Raw genomic sequence first — 24063 nt, forward strand, 5'->3', positions numbered from 1 at the left:
ACCCTTTTATCCTCATTTTTAAGGAGAGTCCAGAGTCCAAGCTCCGCCTACTCCTCTGTTCTGTCCAATTCCTTCCCTGTTCTGTAGCATGCTGCTCCATGTAAGCCCCTCCCATTTTTTATCCAAGCCCAAAAATGCTTCGCCCTTAACAAGTAAAAAACCAAAATTGCATAATTCATGGGTTGTACAAAAAAAACATACTTTTCGAGGACGCAAGGTAATTATTTTACCATATAACCTATGCCTTTTTTCCAAAAAATGTTTTAATGTAATAAAATGCAACGTATTTTAGCTGTATATATAATGGAGACACATAAAATAAATTTCTTTTTGTGATATAAAACTTTTGATGTCATGTATGACTACGAATGTCTGTATATAACTTAAATACGGGGGAGGTAACAAAAGGATAGCCACAAGCTTTATATTGATGACATCACAGAGAGTATCTTTTCATAAAAGAAAATGTTACAAGTTAATTGTTTCGTATCATTCTTCCTCTTAATATTTGGGTTACTGAAAAATCCACTTACCAGAAGAAGCCCCCGTGCGGCGGAACTGGATGGAGATCTCTTTCCAATTGGGATTCTGACCACGTCCTTCAAAAAGTCAATGAGTTCAATGATATCTCATAGTATCAACGCTACGGAAAAAAGTAGCCAAGAAAGTATTCCGTGGCAGGACCTTCGTCACATCTAGTTAGTTGTTATGGTTAGATGGGATATCAGATGACATGAGGTCGGCCAACCTTAGTGAGCTTCTTCAGGAAAGCAATGAGAAACGTATCGCGTCACTGTATGGTAAATAAACCATTCCCATGAGGTGAGTTTTTAGGCGACAGGTCCATGGAATGTAGACGCACCACATTAATGGTAACATTGGACAGCGTTGACGCTAATGCAACCCGGGACCCTTGGGGTTTTCAAATGGCGCCCATTTGTTGAGCTCAGAGGTGGAGTCCAATAGAAACATATTTTTGTGCATAACCCCCAATGCTGTATATAGTAATATCCCCCACAGCGCTGTATACAGTAATGTCGGTCGGTGACAAAATCCTGTTTTTATCTCATTTTGTTCCAATAAACTCCCTTTATCTGCAGATCTGGAGCCGCCGTTGCTGTCAGTCATGTGATGCTTTGGGTGACTTTCCCGGCTCAAACACCACACTGAGCTAATGCTTTATGGCAATGCTAATGAAGCCCGATCCTCCACAGACTTTCATTAGCCAGTGAGTCTGGTTGGGTGACTGAGACTGAGCCATTCTTTTGCTTCCCACAGGCAGTATGATAAGGAGTCGGGGCGTTTAGTAGATCGGGGATCAGATAACAGAGCGAGAATCATACAAATGGCTGATATGCAGATGCCTGAAAACATTATATTATGGGGCAAAAAACTACAACTGCCGTAAAAAGAAAACTGAGCCATATTTATGAAAACGCATTTTTGATCTTGTGGTAGGAATAAAAAACAAATGGCGGGAGATCTGCTTTAGAGGAGGCCGTGTTCACAGAGCTGCCTCCATGCCTGCCAGTCGTCTTTCGCCTCAGTCTCACCGGTATATTCAGACGTCCCGATTTATGGCAAATTCATAAAGTCGACAAGTTGCAAAATGTTCTCTTTCTGTGACATTCAACGTGCGCGTATTTTCTGTCAGCGTATTTTCTGTTGGCGCTATATTAATAAAGTGTCACTTAAGTCCCTCTCTATAGACACAGAAACCTCCATTATTATTATTATTATTATTATTATTATAGGAGACATTTTTTTACACATTTCTCTTATAATGCGTCAGTGCATGAAGCTTCCCATCCATCGTTCGCACCTTACAGCCGGCTATAGTCTCTCAGTCCCTTCTCCCCGCTCCTTTCTGGCAGCCAATAGGATTGCCCGGATAGCCGGAAAGGGGCGGGGCGAGCTGCTGTGACGGAAGCGGAAGTTTTCTGGGAACAGGTAGAGCTTTTCCGGCTGCTGTAGGTGTTGGTATCCCGGTCTAAGATGTCAGGTGAGACCGGGAGAGGAGACAGGGGAGCCGTTATTCTGTCAGCAGGCCCCAGTAACTGGGTGTAGTGCTGACAGGGCTCGCTGACAGGGTGTAGTGGGGACGTGGTTCATTCACTGGCTGCACTTGCGACCGGGCTCACCCACTGGAGACAGAGCTCACTCACTGGGGACAGGGCTCACTCACTGGGGACAGGGCTCACTCACTGGGGACAGGGCTCACTCACTGAGGACACTGGGGACAGGGCTCACTCACTGAGGACACTGGGGACAGGGCTCACTCACTGAGGACACTGGGGACAGGGCTCACTCACTGGGGACAGGACTTTGTATATTTTTGTGTATTTGATGTGCAGCTTCATTACCTCTATTTGCTATGTATGTATGTATGTATACACAGTGTATATAAGCATGTACACGCACAGTGCATATATGTACACTAGACATGGACGGCCGGTCTCCGTGCCAATGGAATGGGGCATCAGACTTTATCCTTTCATTTTGCATTATAAAAAAAAAAATGAAGCAAGAAGGAATAATTCCTTTCTTTAAATTAAGACGTAATATCCGTGTTTAACAGACACCCTTGGTGTGAATATCTGTCTAATGTAGACACTCATCACGCCGAGCAATCCTGCGTGTACGCAGCGCAGCCTCTAATAAAACGGCATTATTATTATTACTACTACTACAGAACCCCACTATTTCCTTCACCCAGGATGAGGTAATAACAGCGAACAGAATGTGCTTCTCGTGTGGATTATTAAACAGAAACCGGTTCCTCCCAACAAACCGGATCATTTGGATTTTGTTGTCATCTGGATTACTTATTATTAGTGCGGGTAAATCTCACGCGTCTCAACGGTCTCCCTGTTATTGATTCATAATATAACCATAATTAATACATGATTCATAATCCACACACACACACATATACTTTGCATACTTATAAAGCTGTGTACGAGCCTTATTTTATAATCATATTTTTATTTAAAATGGCGTATTTTATTTCATTTTCTTTGGAGGTCCTGAATATATGTGTTTAATATAAATTAATAAATCTTAACCAAGTCAACATTCTTCTGTTTGTTATAATTTACAGAAAAATTGTCTAAACATTTGAATTAATCCACATTTAATGCTCAGCGGACGTCGCGAGCCCCACGCATTTCTGCGTGTTAACGCCGGGGGGGAGGAAATTGTCAAGTTTTTCATTAATTCTCATCTGCTTTGGATTCAGAATTCTGCAGAGAACCCGAAGTCCCGAAGTGAAGCTTTTGGCTGTAAAATGTGAGTGTCCGGCAGCCGTGATAAGAGGTCCACCACGTCCACGCCTGAACTGTAGGTAAGTGCAGCGAAATACAAGCTTCCTTGACCTCGTCCACCCCTTCTGATGGTATAAATAAATATAAAAGTTTAAGAAAATAATTGAATAATTTTTCACCTGCTGCGGAATTTTATGTTCTTCGATTTGGAGTTTGGCAGAAATGACGCTGCTCCGTCACACCGCGTCAAGAGTTATCTGTCACAACAAATGAATATTTATTCCCTCGTTAATTACATTTCAAGCTGTTGCGTAATTTCAGTGGTCTTTTTTTTTTTTTCTATGGGTTTGTTTTTAACCCTTTGAAATACGGAAATTAAATTTTATTTCTTAAGATTTTTTTTTATTATTATAAAGAAAGTCAATGTATTAATAAAACAAATTTATGGAACACGGTACACGTATACGACAATTCACATTGACCTCGTCCAGCTACAGTCGCTACTGCGTCTGTCTTCTGAGATTTGTTATCTGTTTGAGGTAAAAAATAAAAATAATAATTAAATATATATATTTTCCTCTGTAATTTATCTTTAAATAAACGAATGGCTTGCAGAACAGATTGTAAGAGTACATTAGCATCTGTCAGTGATACAGATCCCCCCCACTCAATAAATCCCCCCCCCCCGTGAGTGGCACATTTTAAATGCAGTTGGTGTTCCTAAAGCTTCAAGACATCATGAGACAGATCGTGACATCGTTTAGTTCTGTTTAGGAACATTTGATGGCAATGTAGCCAAAATCTAATTATACTGTCCAACGTAGAGAGGGGTCAGCAGATGCAACTTAAATGAAGTTTAGAGTTTCTAATCGCATTATCAAACTGCTTCAGGTCGGCAGCTGCCAGACCCAAGGGAGAGATTGCAAATAATTTTGCTTGTCAAAATTAAAGTTGTCCAGTTATCAAAGACCTGCTTAAACTTCTGCTAGGAAAATTGGGGCTGTTTTTTAAATAATCCACATGTAATTTGTCCAAATTCTAGCCGTGGATTCGTTGTTAATCTGTTTAAGCGATACTGAGATCACCAAACATTCCGCTTTGTTCCAGGTCAACGCTTGTAATGAAATGGAGCCGGGATCTAGCTCTTTCCGCGTCGAATTCCCTGACTTTTCCAACACCGTCTTGCAGAAGCTCAACCAACAACGTCAACTCGGGCAGTTATGCGACATCTCCATTGTCGTCCAAGGCCACCTCTTCCGAGCGCACAAAGCCGTCCTGGCGGCCAGTTCTCCGTACTTCTGCGACCAGGTACTTCTGAAAAACAGCAGAAGAATCGTTCTGCCTGACGTCATGAATCCGAGAGTCTTTGAGAACATTCTCTTGTCGTCTTACACCGGAAGACTATCTCTCCCACCCCACGAGATCGTGAGTTACCTAACGGCGGCAAGCTTCCTTCAAATGTGGCATGTTGTCGATAAGTGCACGGAACTTCTTGAAGGTAACCCAACACTGCTATGCCAGAAGACAAACGCTAGCAATGACCACCAGTCTCCAAGCAGTAGCAACTACAATGGCCTCAGTGAGAACTTTGATCTCGGGGCAAGCGGACAACATGACTTCCGAAAGGGCGAAGAAATAAGAGATGGTGAAAATGAGGATGAGAGCCCCAAAGACGACGAACTCTCTTCTCAGCTGACTGAGCATGAGTACTTGCCAAGCAACTCCTCCACCGAGCACGACCAACTCAGTACGGAGATGACAAGTCAGGACGGAGAAGAAGGAGCCAGTGATAGCGCAGAGTACCATTACACCCGTCCCCTCTATATTAAACCAAGCATTATGTCTCACAAACGATGGGTCCATGTTAAACCGGAACGGTTCGATCAGGAATGCGAGGGTGTGGACATCCACCCTCCTTTTGAAGACCATATTTCAGAGTCCATGAACCCGAGCCAAGTAGAACCTGCCATCCAGTCTTCAGGAGTTGGAGACAGTTTTGACTTTTGTAATAAAAAGCCTGGAGAACTGGACGGCCACGGCAGCGGGAATCGCTACGATGATCAAGTTGATTTTTACGGGGCTTCCATGGAAGAGTTTTCTGGGGAGAGGGAAGATCACGATCGGGAGGGCCATGGGGCCGAGAACCCACCTGCAGGCTACTCTGAGGGCGTCGAATTGCCTTCAGGTATCAAAGAAGAGACCTCTCCTTCTGGTTTTACGGCGGTTGTTTACAAACTCTACCCTTGCCAGTGCGGGAAGAGCTTCACGCACAAGAGCCAGAGAGATCGGCATATGAGCATGCACCTCGGTCTGCGGCCGTACGGGTGTGGAGTCTGCGGTAAGAAATTTAAAATGAAGCACCATCTCGTAGGACACATGAAAATTCACACGGGGATAAAACCATACGAGTGCAATATCTGCGGGAAGCGCTTTATGTGGCGAGACAGTTTCCATCGGCACGTGACATCTTGTTCCAAATCCTATCACGCCTCCAAGGGAGAACAGGCACCGGCTGAAAGCTAAACATGGCTTCGTATGTCTTTACTCCGTGATTACGGACTACACCTGGGGCTGCATGTCCAAGAGTCCCGGAGGGCCAGGCAACACTATCCTGCCGTGACAAAGAAAAGCAATAACCAGATTACGGTGTTCTGTCAGTGTTGTTGACTTGGTTGCGGTGCTTGTTCCTGTGTGCGTAGCTGAACCGAATTTCCTTTGTCAATGTAAATACGAGAACGTCTAAACCTCTTGCACTTGATTTTTCCTCGTCTAGAGGCGGCATTATCTCCTTAAAAGCCGCGTTGGATGGAGCCGGCGTCTTCGTATGGAAACGTCCTTGGCGACCCTGTACGTGCGGGACACGAACCAATAATCGGGAAGCTTTGTGATGACGTAGGGGCGTCTTGGTGCTTGTGGCAACATTTTAAATAACGGTGCAATAATATTTACATGACAATATATAATCCGACCGCCATACCGAGCGGCTCGCTTAATCAAGAAAGAGAATTTACAGCTGCCGTTCAGACCAATCATCTGGGAAGATAACTCTGAGCTTTATACATGTACAGTCCTGCGGCTCCAAGGGATATTGGGTAACAATCATTTGTATACTTTCATCTATATTATGTTTTTTGGTCCAAGTTAGATGTGAAAACAGCGACTTTATAAGTTGAGAGACCGACGGAGATGGATTTTTTTTTAATCATCCATCGTAAAAGTGGAATCCCCCGGCGCGCATTACTTTGTCACTACGCTTTGAGCAATAAAGTTTTGCTTATCCGATTTTTAGCTATTTTTACCGTAAAGATCGTTGGTTCTCGCAGACGTCTGGAGCGTTCCGAAGAAGAAGGAAATACCGGCGGATTCCCTGAAAGATGTTCCCGTGCGGCTTTTACGTTGCTGTCGTCGTTTTGATGTTGCGCATTTTATGAAGAGCACTTTATAAGACTCGGCACAAGACGAGGGTTTCTGATAACAGCTCGCTGCCAGTTCACACGATATTGTGCCAAACATTCACAGGCGGCTTTTAAACTTTGCTACATGGAGACCCGCGACGTAGCAGATTACAGACTCTTCTAACTCTTGGCCACGAAAGAAAGTGTCGGGGGCCGGGTGGGATCAGACCTTCAAAAACTACCAGTGTGGGGGTCCTAATTTCATATTAAGAACTACACCGATTCCTAAGCTATACAGACTTCAGATGACGACGCGCTTCTCTTTCTTGAAGGCTATTGGTGCTCTCTTGGTCATGTGACTATTTAATCTGGTTTACTGTTCAAGAAATTCGTTATTGTGTAGTAGTCCACGGTGGTCCTTTTTCTGGTTGCATTAGGTTCTGAGATTGTAAGATAGTTTTTATTTAAAAAGATGGCATTTCGTCTCTTGTTATTTTTATGGGAATAAGCTGAAATAGTTAGCACTTACTTGAATATTTTAAATATGTTCTGTTTATAAAGTTGTTTTTTTTTGTAAAGCTGTAAATTCGACAGAAACTGACGCTGAAGAAGTAATATATATTCTTTATATAGATATAAATATAATTTTACCCCATTGTTTGACAGGAAAGCATTTTACCGACGGGCTGTTTTGTTCTTAATATGGTGCAGTTTCTAGTTTTCTAAACTGTTAAAAGCCTGGAGGAGATGGTTTTTCCACCCCATATCCATACAATACGCTGACAATGTGGCTGCCTCTTTTTTTTTGACTTCAGCATTTCCAGGTAAACGTTGGCTGCTGATTATAGGTAAAAAAAAAATATTCGTTATTTAATCAGATTTGCTTCTTTTCAGTTCTTTACCCCAATATTCGGCGAGCGCTTACCTGGAGCGTTAGGGTTATAGTATCGGCTTTGTTGTGCATATAAATACTTTGTTTCTCTTAGGTTTGTGAATTCCATTTTTTTGGCACTTTATAGTATTGGAGAGACTCGCAGGTCAAGATTAATCACACACACACTGTATGACTTTCATCACTGTCATCCATGGGCATGATGGGAGATATAGTCCCACTATCGGGGGGGCCTTCATATAGGGGGCATGTACCACGTTATAGCTGAATCACACACGAAGCCCTGTTTGTGTTTTAGCCTTTTCTTTTAGAAACCTTTTTTTATTTAAGCGCCATCTCCAATGAAAATCATTTTTTTTACTTTTTAAGCTATGTTTTTCTCGGTTAATGGGTTTTTTTTTCACACTGCATGTATTATGTCTTCTTTTATCCTTTGTCACAATGTAAAAATGACAATATTGTAATATTTTCTATTAACCCAATGACGACCTTTACCATGTCAGTGGGGGGCTTGTCCTATTTATTAGGGGTTTTTTTTTTTTTTTAATAGTTTTTGCACAGTATACAGCTGTTTCCACTTCTGGAAAAGCAGTACTGAGGAGACCCTTAAATCCTGGTACTCCTCAGTCTAAAGCATTTGTGAAATTCGTTGGCCCCCCTGGGAAATCCTATTGGCTGAGTGGGGCGACTGTTGATGTCATCGCCGGTAGGCATGTGCAGAAAATATTACATCACTCTGCAACTCCTGAACACTATTGCTCCATGATGCACAACAAAGCTACTTTTTTATATAGAATAATATAAATCTATATGTGTATATATAATATATATATATATATATATATATATATTATATTTTAAATGTCACTAACACTGTCCAATAATTGCTATAGGATACTCAAGCATTCGCTGCAGCCAACCAGCAGACCCCCAGCTGGCCAACCTTGAGGCATTACAAAAAAGTTATTATTTTGAGCAAAACAAAAATCTCTAAATCGTTTATTTTATGTTTTTAGTAACAATTGTTTCAGACTGAGGTCATCCGTTCGCTTTCTCTCCCCCTTTTGGTTCCGTTTCTTGCTGCCCGGATAAACCAGTCCAAGGAAACAAGGTATTTGCAGAGAGACGGCGGCGGCGTGAACTTTGTTCGGTGTCAGGACTGTCCGGTTCTTCTCTTTTGATATTGTTACCCTGCTGTATTTGTGATACAGACCGAACGGTTCTGTACAGCTGGTGTGCGTGACGTTAATTGCTAATTTTCTTCTTATAGAAGAGATTCAGGTTCTTTTTGTATCTGGTGTAATAAATGTTGTCCATGAAACATTTGTGGTGTTTTGTGCGTCTTCTTTCTTGTGGGAGAAAACCAAAGAGAAGCATATAAAGCGCGTTCATTCATAATTACGTGTATTTAAAGGGACGCTCTGGTGTCCCGGGGAGGTATCGGGGCGACATGAGCGAGTGCAACGTTCTAACTCCCTATATTTGATATAAGTGTCGCCATACTGAATTGTCTCTAATCGCCCACCGGTCATTCGTTTCCCGGTATCCCCTATAGACTATCACGTGCTGCTTTGGTCTTCTGGAACGGTGGGGCATATAGATTGCAAAGTAACCAGGCGGAACTCCCATAAACATTCAGAAAACACGTATTCGCCGCTACACGCCACGTTTCTGCAATTACATTAAAAAAAAAAAAAACTTGTAAAACAAGTTATAAAATAAATAACAAAACAAAGAAAGTGCTGCGCAAAATTTACAAACGACACCACAATATGTGCGGAAATTAAATAATACTTAAATTCATTTAAATGGATTCTTCAATAGGTTCCTCTGTTGAGAAGCCCATAGAGCCCCTTCTGGGGAATGGAGTTTCTTCTTTGTACCGGTGTACCAGAAAAGACCGGAGGAGAAAGAGTTAAAAAAAGTAGTAGCTTTAATATAAATAAAAAAATATAGTATCTTACATATAAAAAATTTTTTTGTTTTTTTACTTTTTTAACTCTTTCTCCTCCGGTCTTTTCTGGTACACCGGTACAAAGAAGAAACTCCATTCCCCAGAAGGGGCTCTATGGGCTTCTCAACAGAGGAACCTATTGAAGAATCCATTTTAATGAATTTAAGTATTATTTAATTTTCGCACATATTGTGGTGTCGTTTGTAAATTTTGCGCAGCACTTTTTTTCTTTGTTTTGTGTATTATCCTTTACACACTTGTGGTCAGTGTGTTGGTTCTGCAGCACCAAGGTACTATACTTGTTTAAGTTGTGTCATTACACCAGATATCTGGCATTTTCATTTTAAGTGCTGAGTATCACTCTTTCTTTTTCACTAAAATAAATAACAGCCAGTCGGGACGAGGAGCCGTCGCAGAGACTTCGGTTTCCTGCCCGTGATGTTGGGTCGTGTGTCTTGAGCACACAAATAGGGTAAAATAACTTTTTTTCCACCCCAAAAAAACTGTTAAAATCTTGAGGACGCTTTGAAAGGGCCCCGTTTTTATGCGATGCTACATACGGCGAAGGGGTTTTTCAGGTGACGGGTCTTCGTTAGGCGTTCCACCCGTTGGGTTCAGAAAAGTCCTTGGTTGCGCCAGGTAATTGTATAGCGTGACTCCTCCATCTCCAGGAATCACCTCGTTAGGCAAGAGTGAAATTGTGATGATTTATGGGACCCCCACGGCGAACTCACTCCACCCAACCATCAGGGCGCACGCCAAGTGAAACGAGGACGCGGCACAAACCTCGTACTTTGTTACATGACTAATTGGCTTTCAACATCAGTGGAACACACCCTCGACCGTTCACCCCGCGCCTCTCGTAATAATACAGAGTCTGTGTATTTACACCCCGAAAAAAGATTTGCTTAACAGCGGGTAACCGTGCCGGGCTGTTTCTATTGAAAACACCCCGACGCGACCTCCTCGCCCCGGGCGCATCTGTCACAACCGGCGTTTGCCGTGAAAGACTTGGAAATAATGTTTGCTGTGAAAACAACGCTGAGCTCGGTCTCTGCTTCCAAACAGGTCACGCAGCTAATAAGAAGTTAAATCAACATCCACACCCTGCGCGGACATCGCCTTCGCTGCGATGCTTCAATAAAAAGATATATATAAACACAAAGCTATTTACCGTTTCACCTAAATGATTGATGGTATTTCTCGCTGAGTGATATTTAAATCTGTAACAAGAAGTGAAAACGGTACAAATTCAACTTTTTTACAATATTTTCTTATAACGTAAATTGTTTTTTTTCTCTGGCTTTTAGACAAAATATTATAAGAAAGAATAAAAAGGGTTAACGTGTGTGCTTAGATGATGCGAGGGGATCTGTATTTGATAAAATCAAACGAATTCAGGGTTTAATTTCCAGGTGTGCGCATGGTAACGTTGTAACGTGGTGTAAAAAATAATCATATGTAAAAAAAGATGACATCACCATAATTATTTTTGCCTCAAAGTAACGGTCCGATCTAGAACGTAACGTAGGAACTCGAGGAACGGAATCGGCGGCGTAGGACGGCAGATCTTCTGCCCCATCACCCTACTGAGTGATCAGGCTCCCGGCATTCAGCGTGGCGGATTGCGGCTACTGGGGGTGAGTGGTAGGGGGGCTTCTGGGGGTCACAGTAGAATAGTTTTTTGATTGTAGGGTTAAAATCAAATGAATTTGTGTTTTTTGGTGTTCTTCTGAACCTGGCAAGGCTTGGCAAACGCTGTTGGTGTCAGCGTTCTGCCACGGAATGTTTCGTAACACTCCAGATTATTACAATGCAAGAACGGGAAGCGTTGGAACTCATTGAATGCGTTCGGGACGCGGGATCCTGGGTCACGTCGGGTGACGGATCTCATACCAGCGTCACTTCACTCGTTTCAAACATTCCAAAACCGGATTAACAAGTTCGCACGTGGAAAAATGCAGGACAGCCAAAGCGCTCCGAGCGTAGGCAAAGACGTGTGTTTATGTAATAATAATAAAAAAAAATATCGGTAATATTCCACTCCAGCCAAATACTCGCCTTCAGCAAAGAAACTGGTATCTGAAACTGGTATCTGAAGTGGAACGGCCTGCCGGCAGGGGTGGCGGAGGCTAAAACAGAGAGAGGGATTGTGCGTTCGGATTCATACGAATTGTCATTTGAACAGATGAAGTGAAATTCATTCGTATGCATGTCCTAAAACGACGGGGTAGAAGGAGAAGCGGAGTCGAGGGAGTGGGTGTCGGAGAATGAAGGGAGAAAGTGAGTGAATGAAAAAAAAACGGAGAAAAAAAACCACTCAAACTTTTTATCTGAACCGGGAATGTTTCCGTCATCAGGAGATGCAGCGGAAAGGGTTTGGATGGATTTCTCTACCGTAATACAGAACCTGCGCAAGAAATCCCAATCCTAGTGAAACAAGCGCAGGAAATTATTGGCACGGCTGACTTGGCCGGTGATTGGTGGAAGTCCCTGCGCTCCAGATATTAACACTTTTAACCCAAAGTCTGTCAGGACCCCGATTCGCCATAACTCGGGGTCAAGTTATTTTCCGCAAGTAGGCATGTGACATATGAGCGCTCTATGATTGGCTGAAATAGAATCACTGTCCTGTATTAAGTTCAATGGATCGGTTGCCGTAGCAACAGGAACATCTTGAATGTTTATGTTGCATTCACATGTTTATTGTTATTTAGGAAAGAACGTTATGACATCATCACCACTTCATTTTCTATGGTTAACATTCACACCTTATAAATGTCCAGAGATAAGTCTGATGGTTTTAAATAAAGTTAGAAAGGAAAAAAAAGAGGCGAGAACGGCATGGAGGCGGGACTATGCTAATAGACGTGTCTGGGTCTAGTGACGCTAGCAGGCTGGTGGGAGGGGCCGGGAAAGCGCCGCCGACCCGGAAGTGCCCGATGGGCGAGGTCTGAGAGCGTTTCCGGCAGCTGAGGAGGGCCGGAGCGGGGAGAAGAGCTTGTGCTGGGCCCTGGCACTGGCGGAGCTGCCCGGAGCAATGTGATCAGGAGAGCGACGTCTTATCCCTCTGAGGTGAGAACGGGGGAGGGGGTGCAGGGAGGGCACCGTGTAGAGAGTGGGGGGCCCCATTTGCCCCTCCCCCTGTGCCCTGCCGGTGGGGGGGGGGCTGTCCCTGCTTTGGTATTAGTTATTTAAAGGGTCCTAGCCCCTCCTGCCCCGTGTAGTGGGTCTTGTACCCCCTAGGGGGCAGCAAGGGAGTGAACACGTCATCAGCATGGGGCTGACCCCCTAACCCTATTCCTCGGGGCAGCCTGACCCCAGCAGCCCCCTGGGACCCCGAACCCTCCACCACATCCCTCGGGGACCCTGAGCTCAGACCCAGCCCCCTACTGGCCCTGGGGACCCTGAGCTCAGACCCAGCCCCTTACTGGCCCTGGGGACCCTGAGCTCAGACCCAGCCCCCTACTGGCCCTGGGGACCCTGAGCTCAGACCCAGCCCCCTACTGGCCCTTGGGACCCTGAGCTCAGACCCTTATTCTTACTACTGTGTTATGCGGGTTCCTTAACCCTCTCCCACACGCCGGGTGGCATTACACCAATTCGGGTCTTTTTCACGTAGAAAAGCCTGCTTTCTGCACAGATCCCGGAGTTCTGGGGGGGGGCGAGCGCCGTTATCCAGAGCTTCACTTTACTTTTCCTTGTTTTGTGGATTGTCTCTTCTCGGGGTTAGAATGCGCGGAGATCCCCTCACATTCCTGAGCTTTACAGGGACGGCATCCGTAAAGACCAAGATCTCAATGTCTCTGTCTGGGGGGAGAGAGAGAGGGCGGAGAGGGCATGGGAGAGTGCGAGACAGGGAGATAACAGAGAGAGGGGTTGGGAGAGACATTTAAATACATAAAGGGATAAAGGACAGGAGAAGTTTATTTCAAAGGACGAGAAAAGTTACAACAAGAGACCGGAATCTAACAGTAGAGAGTCAGAGGCTGAGATGGAATGGAAGGAAGTTTTACTTTACTGAGAGGGCGGTAGATAAGTGGAACCGCCTCCTTGCAGAACTGGTAGAGGGTAATACAGTGAGGGTATTAAACATGCATGGGATAGACATACGGCTCCTGAATGTATACGAGACCAACAACTGATTAAGGTTTGAGTCTTTAGCACGAGAAACGGGGGGCCGGATAGGGCCGATCTGCCGTCAGGCTCTGGGTCTCTGCAGCTCGTATACACGGCTGTACGTTGAGTCCGTGGGGAATTCTCATTGGCTGCCGCTAGCGCTGTACGTCTGAATCTACTTTTACTTCTAGTAAGCACTTTCTCCCCGGTAATATTGTTTTGTAATCCGCCGTCCGTTCGCTGGAGAGAGACGTTATTTTGGTTAAATGGTTTGTTTGTAGTCTTATTCCGATGCGTTTTGGGAATAGTTTTTGGTGAAAAATGTTATGGATACGGGGTATCGCCGCGCCGCGTGATATATTATGGATACAGTATGGATACGGGGTATCGCGGCGTGATATATTATGGATACAGTATGGATACGGGGTATCGCGGCGTGATATATTATGGATACAGTATGGATACGGGGTATCGCCGCGTGATATATTATGGATACAGTATGGATACGGGGTATCGCCGCGTGATATATTATGGATACAGTATGGATACGGGGTATCGCCGCGTGATATATTATGGATACAGTATGGATATGGGGTATCGCCGCGTGATATATTATGGATACAGTATGGATACGGGGTATCGCCGCGTGATATATTATGGATACAGTATGGATACGGGGTATCGCCGCGTGATATATTATGGATACAGTATGGATACGGGGTATCGCCGCGTGATATATTATGGATACAGTATGGATACGGGGTATCGCGGCGTGATATATTATGGATACAGTATGGATACGGGGTATCGCCGCGTGATATATTATGGATACAGTATGGATATGGGGTATCGCCGCGTGATATATTATGGATATGGGGTATCGCCGCGTGATATATTATGGGTTATTATACGTTGGGTTTCCACTCCTCTGCGTCCGGTGTATCGTGCCAAAGCGCAGCCAACCAAAAATATCCCAAATTGCTGTTAGATCCTCCGCCTCGTCCTTGCGTCTCGTGCCATCCCCGAGCCTCTTCTCTTCCCTCCCCGAGCCTCTTCTCTTCCCTCCCCGAGCCTCTTCTCTCCCCTTCCCGCTCTCTGTCTTGCTGACCATCCTTTTAATGCACGATAAGTCCCGTTTCTAGCGAGTTAACCCTTTACAGTAGACCTCTGAGGTGAGGTCTCTTCACACATTAACCGAAAAGAGACCGCTGAGATTCACCAAAGACCCCGCAGATGAAGCGGGAGGGCGAAACCTGAGCGGATTTGCACGGCGCGGGTTTTCTGATTTAGTCCCGGGTGGATTGGCACGTACCGTCTGAATACTGCTGCTCTGTGTTTCTGAACGGAGAGCGATCTGTTGGTTTTTACGTCAGAAGCTCGTTGGAATTTGGTCTCTTCGCCGCCTCTTCGCTTTATTTTTTTTCATTTTTTTTTTTGCACGAAATGCAGTGATTTTTGTGAAAAGCGGCGTTGCGTTGGCAGTAATTAATTTACTCGTTCTATTTTGAGCTCTGGGGGAAAAAAAATAATAATTTGCGAGCGCGGATACCGCCGTGCTAACGAAATCCGGCTTTTCATGCGCTCAGCGGGCGAAATGTAAAGTTTGAAAGGCATTGCGTGTTATTCCACCCCGTAACGTTACCCGACCCGCACCGTCTGAGCCCTGATTGGCCGCGGCGAGGCCCGTAAACAGCCCTCCGATGTCGCACGTCGCGCTCCAAAGTGATTCATTTTCCGTATAAACCTGAGATGCGCCGACAGCCGCCCCCGACAGCCTCGCATCCGAACTCTCCAGGTTGGGGGGAAAAAACAAACTGCCTGCCCCCCCCCCCTTTCTCTTCATGTCACTTTTATTGGTAAGTGGAGTCAGACTGGATTCCAGTGCCTTTGCAAGTCGTAACTGGCAGAGCTTTAACCCCTCGAGAACCGGAGAGATATGCAAGCATCAGAAACGTTCGCCTTCCGCGCTCAATCTTATCTTGTCCCCCCGCATCGTCCGGTTATATGATAGGCGTTACGTGCCGCGTGTTACCTTATGACATCACGCGTTTTGGTTACGCTGTATTCCTGGGTTTTGAATTTTTTTTTTTTTATTAAAGTTTTTGAGAAATCTGTTTGGACTTCCAGCTTTTTATTTGAACGGAATACACTGTTTAATATTCGGTATTTGCTGCCTGGGTGGTCGCGCGTATATTTACCTTTGAAATATTTTCCCAAAATGTATTTATTTGGCATCAGTCGCCTCTGTATCCCCATAGAAACGGACGCGGCTATATAATCCGGGGGGGGGGCTTTGGCGGGGATATATTTGGGGGGGCAGTAAAGGTACCCCTTTTCTTCTGGTGTGGTTTAGGCACCCCGGAATGTTTGCACTCGTTGACATTGCGCTCGCACGCACCCGGTCGGCTAAAAATAAGGTTGTCGGCGCGAGCTGTCGGAATGCGACTCGGGACAATAGACTCCGACGGGTCGGACGCCGTACAGACCGGCATCTGTTTGCCCGGATCGGTTTGCAAGCAACTCGCATATTTCGGCACGAGGGCCTCTTAAGCCTTCGGAGAGACGAGCCACGCGATGGAAAATAACTTTGATTACGGGTTACGTCGGAGACGGAGGGGGCGAATCTGCTAAACCCGTTCACAGGACGTGGCCGCGGCTCCGCAGAACGATTGTAAGTATGGAGTATCTTCTGGTCGCGGATTTAATGAGTGCGTCTCGTCACAATGGCACCCGTCAGCGGGGTGTTCGTTAACATGGTGCGGCTGTGTCCGGGGACCCTGACGCGTTTCACACAGGCTGTCATCGTCTCGCTAATTGGACGGTATGGAGGGAAGCATCTCGTGTGACAGCGCGGGGGACGACGACGGAGGGCTGCGGGTTAGAACGCAAATAATTGCCGCAGACGGAGTAACGGCCGCTTCTTTACGTGATATAAGAGTGCTTCTAAAGTGTCTTAGTTGTCGGGCATTTAGGTAGGAGGCACTCAGTGTCTTCCCCGAAGGTGAGTCAATACTCAACTCAACGGCACGCCTGGGTTTGGCGAGGAGACACTTCTCCGGGTCACGGGAGCGGAGTTAAGACACGCTCCCCCGCTCCCTGCCTGCTTCCCTACCCAGCCGCACCAGTTTGCCTCCGCGTGGGCTCCGACCCCAAGCCCCCCCCCGAACGCAGGGGGACCACCTACCCACATCCCGAAAAAGAGCCCGTAATCTAACACTGGTCAGAGGCTTGGTTGGATTGTAAGGAAGATTTACTTTACTGAGAGAATGGTCGATAAGTGGAACAGCCTCCCAGCAGAAGAGGTAGAGGGTAATACAGCGAGGGTATTAAACATGCATGGGACAGACGGCTCCTGAATCTAAGACGAGACCAACGACTGATTAAGGTTTCAGTCTTTACAGCAGGAGAAACAGGCGAGTAGATGGGCCGAATGGGGCCGATCTGCTTTCAGCGTCTGGGTCTCTGTGTCAGAAAGCAGTGATTTCACGTTCTTTTGGCCGTGAAGCGGTTAATACGCAGCAGATGAGGGTTATTTAAGTTCCGGGCGGATACATTAATGCGGCGCGAACGCCTGATTCCGCCGGAGCTTAGATTTCCATGAATATCAATGACTGTTCAGAAAAACAACGTTTTCTCCCTTCCTGATAACCTACTTTTACCAGAGAATCCGGGGCGTCTCTGCCCCCGCCGGTCCCGGGGGGCCGTTCTCTTTATATATATATATAAGAAATGGTATTATCCGAGACAATAGGCCAATCCTTGAGAGGAGTCGTCGTTCGCTGGTTAGGACGTCTTGCCCCTCGCCATTGTTTCCCGGCGCGCTGCATGCGGTACGATGTAATAAATACATTTCATTCTCGGCGTCGGTAGATAAAATAATAAATAATGGTTCGTTCAGACTATAGAATTACTGTCGGGTGGGTGGCTGTTCTGCTTGAAGTCAGGTTTTTAACCTTCGGCGCTCTTGGTTCGGACCTCGCTCTGCGCTTGGATTATCACCGAAAATCCCGCTTTACTGCCGAGGATTCTTACGGGGAATTAATATAATATTTGTGATCACTATGTGTAATAATATTAAGAAGACGCTTTCTGCGACAGCCGTCCTGACATAGAAACCTAGAACCCGCCGGCAGGTCGGCCCCCGACGGCCCCCGTCTAGTCTAGAGAAGGAGTGTGGACCTTACTTGTTACACGAGATTTAACGTAGCCAACTATCTTTGGCCAATGAGTGTTGACCGTTTTGCTTTCCTTGTCCGCCATTGGCTGCCCAGTACTCTGATTCGGAACACTGGGCTGTAGATACAGCGTCTTCTAATATTTGTCCTGGGGTTCTGTTTGGACGGGCCCTCGTGGGGGCCACACTCTCTATTTTGTTTTGTCGTTTTCTCCCTTATCCTTCCATCCCCCCCCGTTCCCCTTTCTTTAATTCTTTATACCCCTTTTTGTTTTCTTTCTTGTTTTCTCCTTTCTTTTCCTCCTTCTTTCCTTTCTTTTGTTCTCCTTCCTTTTTTTCCTTTCTTTCCCCTTTGCAAATACGTATTTTCAGACTTTTGTCTGTCTCTCTCGCCCGGCGGCGGACAATCCCGTGCATTTTTTTTGTATTTTTTTTTTTATTTTAATTGTTTTTGTTTTTTTGATTTCCGTTCCGTTTTCAGTTTAATTTCTTGCGTTTCTAATATTCATGAACATGGAGAACAGCATTTAATAAGCCGGTTCTTCCCGCAACGCTCGTTGGAAGTTCCCACAGGGCGGGTGTTGGGGGGGGCGGGGGGACGCCGAAACGTCAATGAAAATCTGCAGGGAAAACATGCAAACTGACATTTATACCTCCACCCTGAAGAATAAATTATTGTAACCCATATGGTTCCAATATGATATATTAATACAAGCACCCCCACCCCCGCATGTAATTATATGCTGATTAACCAATCCTAAAGAATAAATATGTTAAATAAGGGATTCAAAGAGGAGCGGATTTCTCTTGCCGAACATCTGTTTTTTTTTCTGGGGGGGGCCCGGCTGCTCCAGGTTAAAGTGACGTTTTATGTCCTCCTGCATTTAGGGGGGCAGATGGGATCAAGCTGGAGTCATGAAATTGAAGGTCTGCGTTGTAAAGCAAGGATCCACTTTTCACTGGGATCCATCTACTTTGAGACTTGGATACATTGTATCTTAGACATTGTTTTAGGAACTGGTGGCGTAAAGATGGAGGCTCCATCTAATCTTCATGGGTGAAGTCCCTGCCTTGGTCTTCAGGTAGACCCGTGGTATCCCCCGGCTCGCTCCGCCAGGCTCTGTGCTCCCACCCTTGTAAATTTCTCCACTTGTCTTGTAAGAGGCTCGTCTTTTCGTGATGATTAATGGAGAGTTTCGTCCTTTTGTGTTGTTTCAGTTTCCCGAACAGCCAAGATGGACAGCAACAGCTTCATCCAGTTTGACGTCCCGGAGTACAGCAGCACCGTTCTCAGCCAACTCAATGAGTTGCGCTTGCAGGGGAAGCTTTGCGACATCATCGTCCACATTCAGGGGCAGCCGTTCCGGGCGCACAAAGCCGTGCTGGCCGCCAGCTCTCCGTACTTCCGCGATCATTCGGCATTGAGTACCATGAGTGGCTTATCCATATCCGTGATCAAAAACCCCAACGTCTTCGAGCAGTTGCTGCTGTTTTGCTACACTGGAAGAATGTCCCTGCAGCTGAAGGATGTGGTCAGTTACCTGACCGCGGCCAGCTTTCTTCAAATGCAGTGCGTCATCGACAAGTGTACTCACATCCTAGAGACCATTCACTCGAAAATCAGCGTGGTGGGCGTCAGCGTGGAGGACGGGCAAAGCGATCAGAACGGGGTGAAGGACGACAGCTACTTTGCCAACCCGGGAGAGATTTCTCCGAGCTACTGCGGCCAGGTGAGACCGTCTATCCTAAGCAGCGACTCCGTGGTCAACAAAACTCTACGGAACCGCTCTCAAGAAGAAGGTCATTCGGACCGGGGGAGCAGCGGAAGTATTTCCGAACACGAGATACAAATAGAAGGAGAGCCGGAGCACGCGGAAGTGATCCGGGACAGCCAGATCACCGAAGTGAAAGTTAAAGCCGAGAAGGGGGACCGGCCGAGCTGCTCCGACAGTTCCTCCTTGGGGGATGACGGGTATCACACGGAAATGGTGGACGGAGAGCAGGTGGTGACGGTGAACGTGGGCTCCTACAGCTCCGTGCTGCAGCACGCCTATTCGTTCTCACAAGCTGCGTCCCAGTCTAGTGTTCCCGAGCCCTTCGGAGCCATAAGCAACTCGACTCCTTCCAGGTCGATGCTTAGCTGTTTCAGAGGAGGAAGAGCGCGCCAGAAGCGGCCTTCCCACGTGGCCGGCGAGATGCGCAGCGTGATCCAGAGCTCGGAGACAGAGACCGCGCTGGGCACGCCAGCCTACGAGACCAGCCCTCGAGAGCGCTCCACGCGGGGTTACTGGCATCCGTACAGCGAGAGGCTCATCTGTATCTACTGCGGCAAGACCTTCAACCAGAAGGGGAGTCTCGATCGGCACATGCGACTCCACATGGGAATCACCCCTTTCGTGTGCAAGTACTGCGGGAAAAAGTACACCCGCAAAGACCAACTGGAATACCACATACGGGGCCACACGGATGACAAGCCTTTCCGGTGCGAGGTGTGCGGGAAATGCTTTCCTTTCCAGGGCACTCTGAATCAACACTTACGGAAGAACCACCCGGCCGTGGCCGAAGCCAGGAGCCGCGTGCATTCGCCGGATCGCTCGGAAAGCTACGTGGAGCAGAGTGACGTTTCCATGTCCGAAACCAACCTGGACTCGAACGTCGAGATCCACAACTTGTCCACGACGCCCGTGTAACCCCCCGCGTGGCCGAGGGGATACTGTATAAAGCACACATCACGTTAATCAATGCATATTTTTTAATATCCGCTTCTTTGGTAATATAACTCTTTTAAGCCGAGAGAGGGAAAAAAAAAGCTGCCCTTTAACCCTTCGATCTTTGGAAATGCTTCTTACAGAGACTTTATAAAATATCTGGGTGATACACTAAACATAGACTTTTTTAACAGGGCTTTTTTTTTTTTCCTTTTGTCCTTTTTTTTTGCTTTTAAGGAGACAGGGTACTATTGCACTCCTGAGGAAGCGTATAGTAAGGGACAAAAATTGCTGTTTTTTTTTTTTCCTTTTACGACACACACACAAAATCTGTAATTCTCTGAGGGTCGTGGATATCTGTGCCGTCAAGAAAAGAAGAAAACGTGGCCTTTATGGATAGCAACGATGCACGTTTACTGGGTTCGTAATAATGAGGCATGTTTTGGGTGGGTTTGTTTGACAACGGTTTAAAAAAGTGGATCTCCCCCCCCTTCATTATTCTTCTTGCCATAAAACAGAATTTCAGGTTTTTAATGTTACCTGCACTGCGTTTTAAGCTCAGAAGCCGCCATATGATACGAGATAAAGAGTAGTAGTGTCTTCTTATACGTCCAGAAACTGGCAAAATGCAAACCCAAAATGTCATTTCCACATGCATAAATTAGGGTCATGCATCGAGGAGCTGATAAGAGGTTCCCCTCCGTGGACACGCTGTTTCTTAATGTATACTTTCCATATAACATACGTAGTACGTGGCATCGTGCTTGTGTCCAAGTGTTCTCCAGACAGGCCTATTTTTTTTGCCCCTATTAAATAAATGAAGCGACTAAAAGTACCCGTGATACATCTAGAACATCACCAGTCATAGACCCATCGATCTCGTTAATGTTTTTCTGGGGAGTAAAAAATTCCAATTCTGAAACTGCCTGATGTTATATTTCTCCCCATTGCAATTTAAATTATAAAAGGGGATCTTAATGTTTTATTTCTGGCCTCCATTAGCCAGCCACGTTCCGTGCGTAGAAGTTTGGATTCACGGTGCTGAATTTTGAATCCTAAATTTGTGGATTTTAAGGTAGTTTCCGCTGTTTACTTTTTTTTTTTGCTGTAGAATTTTCTCAGGCTGACTGTAAGAATTCCCCCTACGTGGGGTTTCACGGATTTAGATAACGGGGAGGGACGCCCCCTGTTACCCTTCCTCCTTCTCTCTCCACCCCCAGCTCTTCAAACCCGTTTAAAAGGGGCTCTTTTTGGAAATACAATTTAGTTGTATAGTTTAATTATTTAATAAGTTACAAACATCACATTTCTAAGTAATGAAAATGTATTTCTTTATCGAAGGGATACATTTTGGGTCTGTTCTCAAAGCATCGCGTTGAGTTCGGGCCGGCTGACGGCTCGCAAATCTACCCCGGGTGCCATAAAAAGTATGGCAGCTCCTCTGTTTACCGGAAGTCCGTGTGACGCCAGTTGGGTTCCAACGCAGAAAAATGTATTCAACTCCTCAAGCGGAGTTAGGCAGGTCGGCCCAAACTCAATGGGACTTGGTCGGCGACCAACTCAACAGGCTCGACGGCTGGCTCTCATGACCCACTCGGTTGAGGCGCTCAAACTCAACTGGTACCATGCAACCGCCACTCGGGTCAACGGCAGCTCTGCTTCCTATCAATAGGTTGAGTTGGCGTCGCCGAGTCCAGCGGATTGCTTTAGAAATAGACAGACTGAACGTACGCTGCCTTACGTAACAAAAGATTCTGATAAGTATTTGTAAAAAAAAAAAAAAAAATTGGGGGTTTTTTGAGTTGTAAAAAAACGAGCGATGAATAATTTAGAATAACAGCGCCGCCCCCCTCTACACCACGACCGCGCTCACGTTTTATTACAAATTGATCCCCTTCCAAGTCTCGATGCTTTTATTAAAGGCCGGCGGACTTTTACTACGGCAAATAATTTAGGTTTTTTTTGCATTTACAGTTTTTTACCTTTGCAAAACAAAATGGACATTTGTGGTGCTACGTCTCGGTATATGTCGATACATTGGTTCGTCTTTAATATACAAATGTGAAACCTACTGCTATATAACCGGTTTTTAACGTTATTTTATATGCACAAAGACCTCAGACGCACGTCACGTTACACAGGATCATTTTTTTCCCGACCTCTTCCGTTTGCTGTGTTTTTTTTTGTTTCTGTTTATAGTTTTTTTTGATCGCGGCTGGCGTTTCGATTAAGGAGATATATTAGAATTTTTTTTTTCCGTTTGACGGTTTTACAAGCTTCATTTTGCAAAGTTTAAGAGCAAAGGGATACGTTCTGGTATTAAGTTTACCAAAGATATGAGTTTCAATATTTTTTTTGTTTTTATTTAGTTTGTACTGTATTCGGATTACATTTTCATGACACTTAAGCTTCTCCTTCAGTAGGCTTCCTCGTGTTTCTTTCCAACTTTTCGCTATCTCGTTCTAAGAATTATAAAGCCATAGAGGATAATCTGTAAAAGTTAATTTTTTTTTATTTTATTTTACATTTTATGTATTTTTGTTAACCTTTGGTCTCCGTTTTCCTTTTTGTGAAAAAATCTTAATTTGGCCTCTCTTTGCCCAAAGTTTACCGAGTTATCCGTAGAAAGAAAGTGCAAATTTGATACGTTTTTATTAGAAATCTAATAGATTGCAAGCTTTTGAGAGGCTTGCTGGGCGTCTTGGGGTATAATGTGCCAAATTTGCCCTTTTTCATCCTTTGTATGGCGAATAAATGGAGGAAGGCTGCAGGATTATACCTAAAATTAGCGGCAAAAGCTGCATTCGGTGATCGCCTCTTGTCTGCGGAAGTGCGGAATTCTTACCCGTTCTGGTCACATGGTCTAACACTTTATCTTCGGGAAGGCAGAAAAGATTCTGTATGCGTTGTGACGCACGCTGACCTCTTCCGTACCGCATTAGGTCGGCGGATTACACGTCTCTCACTTTCAGGACTTCAGGATTGCTGATTGCATCTAATTTTATTAATTTTTTTTTATCACCCCCTCGGTTTTTAGAGAAATGTGAAAATCGGCGTCTCCTCTCCCGCCCGTCGCCCTCCTCCTCCTATAAATATTTAACCTGTTACGAGAGACTGTGAAATCAGACATTTTATAAAGTTTATATAGATTGTGGTTTCAATTTTTACGTTTTTTTTAAGCTCTTCTATAACATACAATTTATTACATTGGAGTATAGAAATATATATTATATATATTAGGAGATAGGATTGTAAATACACTTATTGTTAAGAGCGTTGATTTTTTTTTTTTTCTTTTCCTCTCCCAATAACCAGTGTTCTGATTGGCTATTGAGAATGGCCGTTGACCACCTACTGCCTGAGTGTTCCAGTCTGATATCACATAAGTTGTCAGACAAAGCAAAGCCAACTTCCATTATAAGCATGTTCATCCAAAGCCTGCCAAAACATACACATTTTTCCACATTTTTTTAAAACTTTTTTTTTTTGGAATTTTTGAAAACAAATAAAAATTTTTTTTACATTTTTTTGGAATTTTTTAAAATTATTTTTCGAATG

The 24063-nt window shown here is 45.1% G+C and overlaps 2 protein-coding genes across 3 annotated transcripts; both read left to right on the forward strand.

Annotated features, from left to right (window-relative positions):
• Positions 1-1924: 1924 nt before the first annotated feature.
• ZBTB43 (zinc finger and BTB domain containing 43) lies at positions 1925-5835 on the forward strand. 2 transcript variants are annotated; one of them, XM_053473407.1, is made up of 3 exons: positions 1925-2002; positions 3239-3343; positions 4371-5835. In XM_053473407.1, the coding sequence occupies exon 3, from the start codon at positions 4389-4391 to the stop codon at positions 5784-5786; it is 1398 nt and encodes a 465-aa protein (XP_053329382.1). In that variant the 5' UTR covers positions 1925-2002; positions 3239-3343; positions 4371-4388; the 3' UTR covers positions 5787-5835. The 2 variants fall into 2 exon arrangements, with proteins under 2 accessions (XP_053329382.1, XP_053329383.1); XM_053473408.1 differs by lacking the exon at positions 1925-2002 and having other exon boundaries at positions 3202-3343.
• Positions 5836-12453: 6618 nt separating this feature from the next.
• On the forward strand, positions 12454-20576 carry ZBTB34 (zinc finger and BTB domain containing 34). The gene is made up of 2 exons (XM_053473336.1): positions 12454-12579; positions 19016-20576. The coding sequence occupies exon 2, from the start codon at positions 19033-19035 to the stop codon at positions 20485-20487; it is 1455 nt and encodes a 484-aa protein (XP_053329311.1). The 5' UTR covers positions 12454-12579; positions 19016-19032; the 3' UTR covers positions 20488-20576.
• The last annotated feature ends 3487 nt before the right edge of the window (positions 20577-24063 follow it).

Source organism: Spea bombifrons, chromosome 8 (assembly GCF_027358695.1).
Source record: "Spea bombifrons isolate aSpeBom1 chromosome 8, aSpeBom1.2.pri, whole genome shotgun sequence".
Taxonomy (NCBI): Eukaryota; Metazoa; Chordata; class Amphibia; order Anura; family Pelobatidae; genus Spea; species Spea bombifrons.